The sequence below is a fragment of the Rhinolophus sinicus genome, linkage group LG01, assembly GCF_036562045.2.
Source record: "Rhinolophus sinicus isolate RSC01 linkage group LG01, ASM3656204v1, whole genome shotgun sequence".
NCBI lineage: Eukaryota > Metazoa > Chordata > Mammalia > Chiroptera > Rhinolophidae > Rhinolophus > Rhinolophus sinicus.
The window spans coordinates 157,083,417-157,090,787 of NC_133751.1; the positions used below are offsets into that span (position 1 = coordinate 157,083,417).

At 35.9% G+C, this 7,371-nt stretch overlaps 1 protein-coding gene across 7 annotated transcripts in view; it reads left to right on the forward strand.

The window, feature by feature from the left end:
* DYNC1I2 (dynein cytoplasmic 1 intermediate chain 2) overlaps positions 1-6,226 on the forward strand; it is a 47,666-nt gene extending 41,440 nt beyond the window's left edge. For 4 of the 7 annotated variants that reach the window (XM_019727423.2, XM_019727421.2, XM_019727424.2 and 1 more), the window contains 3 exons: positions 1,682-1,822; positions 3,607-3,732; positions 5,293-6,226. In XM_019727423.2, coding sequence (XP_019582982.1) covers positions 1,682-1,822; positions 3,607-3,732; positions 5,293-5,406 — 381 coding nt within the window. In that variant the 3' untranslated portion in view covers positions 5,407-6,226. The remainder of the gene's footprint in view (positions 1-1,681; positions 1,823-3,606; positions 3,733-5,292) is intronic. The other 3 variants (XM_019727422.2, XM_019727427.2, XM_019727426.2) reach the window with 2 other exon arrangements.
* The last annotated feature ends 1,145 nt before the right edge of the window (positions 6,227-7,371 follow it).

The following is a 7,371-nucleotide window of genomic DNA, read 5'->3' on the forward strand; positions in this document are numbered from 1 at the left end:
GCGGAACTGCCAAACTTTTTCAAAGCAGCTATACCAGTTTACATTCCCACCAGCAATGTATGAAGGTTCTGATTTCTTACATCCTCACCACCAACAATTGCTATTGTCTGTCCTTTTCATTATAGCCATTCTAGTGGTGTAAAGTGATACCTCATTGTGGTTTTGATATGCAGTCCCCGATGGACAGTAATGTGGAGCATCTTTTCAAGTGCTTATTTGCTATTTGTAGATCTTCTCTGGAGAAATCTGTTCAAATCCTGCCCAATTTTTAATTGGGTTATTTGCCTTTTTGTTAATGGGTTGTAGGAGTTCTAAGTACAAGTCACTTGTCAGATACATGATTTTCAAATATTTCTCCCATTGTGTAAGTTGTCTTTTCGCTTTCTTAAGGATATTGTTTGAAGCACAAGAGTATTTAATTTTGATGTAGCCTAATTTATCTATCTTTTGTTGCTTGTGCTTTTGGTTTTCTATCTAAAAAACTATGGTCGAGTCCAAGGTCACAATTTACTCCTATGCTTTCTCCTAAGAGTTTTATAGTTTTACCTCTGATACCTAAATCTGTGATACATTTTAAGTTAATTTCTGTGTATGGTGTTTGTGTGTGCATATCCAGTTGTCCCACCGTCATTTGTTGAAAAGACTGTTCTTTTCTCATTTAATTGTCATGACACCCTTGTTGAAGATCTGCCATAGTAACTTTGTGTGGGATTTGACTAAGATCCTTTTTGTTGTTTATTGTCTACTAGTGAAATGAGTTTTTCTCTGCTTTTAGGAGGGAGGGAATGGGCAAGGATAGCTTTCCTAGTTTTGCGGTCTAGGATAAAGCTCTTTCTTGTGTTTTTTTGCAAAGTGGATCTGTTTATCTATCTTGTACTTTCTGAGTTGCTCCTTTTCTGTTCCTCTTCACCACTTGTATCTGTACCTTCTCTTTCCTTTGTCCCTTTGGGCTGTATGCCATGACTTGGAGTTTACTCCCAACCCTTTCTCTTTGGTGAGACTTTGTCTTGAAAAGGAGCTTTGGTTTGTTAATTTTGAGAGTTTACAGGGCTCAAACTGTACCATTAGCCCTTACTTATATGACATTGGAGTCTGCTAGCATTTATTTATCAATGAAATCTGCTGCTATTCTCAGACTGGCCCCCAAGCCGTCCACTGAGCACCTGCCATCGCCTGTGAGGCACTTGACTTCTGTGCTCCAACTTCGGAAGCCCTCGTGCCTTCCCACACATCTTCCCTCACGTGCTCGCACAGTGCAGGTCTTAAAGTTACCAGAGGTTTGTTTCCACCTGCTTTCGTTTGGAGCTTTGTCTCCTGATTTTGTTGTGGATGTTGTCTGTGGATCTTTGGTTTTGCTATCCTTGTTGCTTTGTCTGGCTTTATGCAGAGAATTAGAGATTGAAAAAGTGCAGGGCCATTGCTGTCATCTTCCCAGAATCCTCTCATTGACAAATGTTTTTAAAGCACATTCTATTATATCCTTTTTAAAAACAGCAAGGTGTCTATAGGTTAAAAAGAAAATGCGATCCAATAGTCAATTCTTAGTTCGTAACTCCAGATAATTCTATAGTGAAATTATAGGAACTTTTTCTAGACTGAATTAAATGTCATAAAGTGTTGTTATACCTGTTGAATGTATGTCGTCTTTTGACTGTGCTAAGAATCAACTTTTCCCTTTCAGAATAACAAGCCTTTGTACTCATTTGAAGATAATTCAGACTACGTTTATGATGTTATGTGGTCACCCACCCACCCAGCTCTCTTTGCTTGTGTGGATGGCATGGGGAGGCTGGATTTGTGGAATCTCAATAATGACACAGAGGTGAGCTGGAAAATAACAAAAATTGCACTGAAAAATAGAAAATTGGAGATTTATTGAATAATTTGTGAAATTCTTTTTATCCCAAGGAATGTAAAAGGGCTCTGTGATTGTAGCATCATCACAAAGAAACCAAATAAGCTTTGTACCCTAAATAATAAACAGCATGCTGTGCGGAACTGAAGGGAGAAACAGTGTTGCCAAGAGCACTAGGGCATCTCCTTTTACTTCTGAAAAGCACTATCGTGTCTCTAATGTCCTGGCAAAATATCACTCTTTAGGCAACTGCAATATTTTTCATTCAGAGACTAGAAAGCAGAGTTTCAGACTGTTGAAGTATGTTAACCTTAATTCTGACTTGCTAAATTATCTCTTAGCCTTGATCGAATTGTGTATCATCCATAAACATTAGTCTTAGCCTGACTTCTTTGAATAAAGGAAAAATGTATTTTGACTATTTGTTCCATGCAGGAGTGAAAACACTTTACTTTGAACTATGAAATGAACATAGAAACCATCAAATTTCCTAATTGCTATACTAAAATCAATTATTGGCAGTGAAATTTAACTGCAGCTATTATTTATTTTAAGCCACGTGTAGATTTTGTTCTTAGAATTCTGCGTTGCTCTGCGGTGGTAATGTTAGCAGTTCTGTCAGTAACGGTTGTTGAGGAGAAAGTCCCTGGGCACCTCCCCCACGTCCCACTCGCTCACATCTCTTCATATTTCTAGTGGCGTGTGTCCAAATCCCTTGAAGTGAAATCGTTGGTTATACAGGGCAAGGAAGTTATACGTTGGAAATGTAAGAATTTTAACATTATGTTAGCTACTGGTTTAGTAGTTTGAGGGGGAACATTCAAATACTGCTAGGGAAAGGTATTGCACCCTTCCTAGATGATTGGACTAGATTACACTCGTACGTTCTAGTTACCTAGATTGGTAGCGATTTTCTTAATTTGGGTTTTGGTGTTAGAGATCTGTGGTTACAGTTAAGTTGGAATCTCTCCTATAATTGTTAACTCAAAGAATATATCTAAATAATTTTTCTCTATAACAAGTTTAGCATTCTAGGGGGTTAAATTGGTGATAACTGATGTCAGTTAGAAGGATTATTTTTAATCATATTTCAAATTTTTAAAAAATGTATTGTGCTCCTGCTCTGAGTCAAACATTGAATGTTTGCTCTGTGTGTGGCAAATAAATGTCTTTTCCTTGGCATAGGAGAGATACACAGTCATATTCTATGGGGAAGGTACCATGTGTTGGTGCCATCATTCTCCCTGCTCCAGACAGTTCATGGGAACAAGGGGCTTTGGAAAGACCCATACTCTACCTTCAGTAGAAAACTGTTTCTAGGAACTGTGGATCAAAGCACAGGTTTCAGCTGACAGATACAAGCTACAAAAGTAATTCCCGTCCTCTAAAATTGAACCGTAATCTGTTTATTAAGGCTTTTGAAATGTTTCTTTAAAATGGGGTTTTGGCCATCTGTTTTCAAACAGCTTGACTTCTTAAATAAGTTAAAACAACAACAAAGAATGCTTTATTAAAGAGAAGATCTTTCAAAATGATGTATCATTTTTTCCCAAACCATTTTCAAGGATTGACTATAATGTCATTCATAATGTGTCACTGAACAGAAAGAAAGTTGGGAAAATTCTTTATCTATTTTCATCTTTGTCTTTAAAAATGTAGCCAGGTTGGAAGAAAAAAGAATTACTGTTTTACATGTTTATAGAAATCTTGATGAGACTTTTAACACTGCACTGTATTTTAAATGACTTTAGGTACCAACTGCCAGCATTTCTGTGGAGGGTAATCCTGCTCTTAATCGTGTAAGATGGACCCATTCTGGAAGAGAGATTGCCGTGGGTGATTCTGAAGGACAGATTGTCATATATGATGTGGGAGAGGTACGGGGCTCACTGCCTATAATTTTGACACATTTATTTAGCTTTCACAGCATTGTAGTAACAATATCTTCATGGCTAAAGCTAGTCTTTAAGGTTCATGAATTGTATAAACTGAGGCTGTAAAGATAAAACTTACTTTCCATCACAGAAATAACTCCTGAGATTAATTTTCTTTCTAAACTGGAAGTCCTCTGTGTCCATACACAGGACTTTTGAGGGTAATATCATATGTTGGAAGTACCTTGTTTCTTGAAGCATGCATTGCTGGAATTAGAAATTCTTGAGGCAAAAGAAGACAGTTGGATTATAGTTGGACTTTGAGGCTTTACAGAATTGATACTGAGATAAGATTTTATTTTTCTGTATTCATAGATTTGTTTGGGCCAGGTAGTAGGAATCAGGAGTAATACTCTTTGAGAGTTACCTGATGACATTGTGAAATGTGAATCTTGACTCTTGAGCCTTGTTGCAAAGCCACTGTCATTGAATCCAACGAGATGAGTTGCAGCTCTCTCATCTTTAGTGCTTGGGTTGGCCGTACACAATGCCCAGGAGTAAAGATTTCCTTTTTTGAGTCCTCGCTAGCACCTTATTATTCCTTCTTTTACTGTCCCTTAAGATTCCTGTCCTCTCTGGACACCCACAGCCTCTAGCAATTGGATCCAGAGGGAGGTAGATTGAATCATTTGGAACAGCCAGTAGAACCATCTGCATGGTAAAATTGCTCTGTGTCTGCAGTCCAATATGGTAACCACTAGCCACATATGGCTACGGAACACTTAGGTGTGGCTTGTACAACTGAATACATTCATTTTAAATTTAATTTTAAATCATTTAAATGTAAGTAGTCATGTGGCTGGTAGCTACCATTTTGGGTTGGATCAGTGTCAGATGTAACCTAATATAATCTAATATGGTAGATTTAGAAACAGACACATCCATTCACCACAGTGAATGGCTTATGCCCTAATATGGCAGTGTGACATTCTTCTAATATTAGAATAACAATTACCAAAAATGTTTGGTTATTGGAGTGCTTCAGTGAGGCAGAAACATCACAAGCTTCTTTTCCCTTTTTGCTATTGGTACATCAAAAAAGCAGAAAGAAGTAGCACACCTGATGAGGGATTAAGATACCAAGAAAGGTTATCTTATGCTCCAAACAAAAATAAATAATTATAAGAAACCAGCTCTTTTGAACCATGCTTTAGAAAGTATTTCATACTAGGGATGGTGCAAGAAGTAAAAAAATTTAAGGTGTTCCTCCCCACCAGGAAAATCCATGAGATCGTGTGCAGGAGTTAGTTACAGAGCACCATTGTTATTTTCTCTCGCACTGTTGGTGGTAACAGCAAAGTCATTTCGGAGGCTGTCAAAACACACTTCACAAACACTGTCTTTTGTTTCAGAATGTTGTAAATCATTGTTATAGTCCCTGTAATTATGGAAAGGCCATTCAGGTCAATTATTACTTTTTAATGGAAAATTTGAAAACAAATTGAATAATAGGGGTAAGATAATCTTTTATTTCAGTATACATAAAATGCTGTCTTTCAACAGCAGATTGCTGTCCCCCGAAATGATGAATGGGCACGATTCGGCCGAACACTTGCAGAAATTAATGCAAACCGAGCAGATGCAGAGGAGGAGGCCGCCACCCGAATACCCGCCTAGCTCCTGAAAGGGGTTATGCAGCTGTAGTGGATTTGGGGAAACTAAGTAGATCCTAAGACTGTTTGCATGCTTCTGTCTAAATGATAATTAAAACGAAATTTTGTGGATTAAACCATGGATTTAATGCAGCAAGCAAATCTTACAATGTCCTTTTTTATATATAACATGCATCTTGTTTTGGATTTGTGTCATTTTTAATACAACTGATTGACTTTATTGAATGCAGTCTTTTTTGGATTCATATACACAGGTGTATATTTGGTATTAGTTATTCTTTTGAATTCTTTTCAACTTAACACTATATACAGTTATTTCTAAAGCACAAATTAAATAAGTTCTGCATATTTTTAAATAATCATAATCCCATTATACTGATAATGTTCTCACTCACCATAATATGTAGGAACATTGTTTATTCTTAGCCATAGCATGCTTACATCTATCCAGGTTACATTCTGATATCCTTTTGTTTCTTTATAATTCATGTGATAGCTACATATAAATAAAAAACAAATATGGTTTAACTTTTCAAATTTTCATTTATTTTACTAATTGTAATTTTAATTTTTCTGTCTCTTATAAAGTATCTTTTTTCATATCTTTAAGTTCTTGTTGTAAGCAGCCGCTTCAACTCTTGTAAAGCTTTGTGCCTTAAATATACCATACAGTATTTCTTAGCTCTCTCAGTGCATTATGAACTGATGCTGAGATAATCTGTCAGTGAAAAAATTTGTCCTATGTTAACTTTTGCTTTATTCCCTGATTTTCTTTCCATTTAAGATATATTTAGTTTAAAGAATAAACAAAAAGATGTCTACTATTTTCACTGATTGAGATTACTATGTACATGAGCTCTCTGTGACTAAAACCTCCTTTGAGAGAAACTGACTTCATGGTTGCAGTGGTCATGAAGGGAAAGTGCTCAAATTAACTTTGTCATTGAATCAACTCCACATTCTAGGTCTGGTACTACAACCTTGTCTACAAGTCTGAAAGGTAAGTGACAAATATTTAAGAATTAGTGTTGAAATCAACCATTTCAAGACTAGAAGAAAGGATCATGATGAGAGCTTGATTTTATCCCCTTTAAATTGTCCATTTCCTTAATCTTGACCTTTTGTCCTTCTCAAGTTCATCATTTATTCAACAGAACATGAAGTAGGAAGAATAGAAATCAGAATTTGAACACTTTTGTTATGTTTGATTTTTAAAAAAATAATTCTAATGACGATCTGTTGGGATAAATTTCCAAATGAAACTTTTAAATTATGAGTATTGTATAAGGAATAATTGACCAGGAATATTAAACCTAACTGGTTCTAACTCTAGCACTCATGAGAAGTGTGATTTTAGCCAAGTTTTTCCATCCGTCTGTGCCTCACTCTTTTTATCTTCTAATTAAATTTGGATTAGGTGATTTCTAAATTGCCTTCTAGCTCTAAAATTATTAATTGTAATTACTCAGGAAATTCTTCATTTTTATATATTTTTGTAAATTGACACCCCATAATTATCTATTGTATACCAAAGATAAGTTTTTTATATCAGCAGGCAAACATCTTAAGTTACCTCATGATAGCAATGCCTGTGAGTCAAAAGTTCTATTTCAACAGGGTCACACTGTCTTGTATGTAAAATTCATTTAATCACTGTAGTAATTATTACATTTTGCCTTCAGTTTGTAAAAATGACTAGAAAAAGGGAAAACATAATTATGACTAAGGTTGGAAAACGAGGTATGGCAAATCAGACGCTCATTGGACTCAAGTAGATGTGTCCAATTGTGAAAGAATAAAATTGGTAAGTATTTGTAAAATACCACCCCAGAGTTTTTGCTTTGGAGGAGTGACGTCTTCTACTTCCCTCCCCAAAATTCATTGTGGACCTTTGCCCATTTAACTTTAGTTTACATTTTTAGGAACACATGAATTTAATGTGAGGAATTGCTTTTTAAGGTTGACTAGA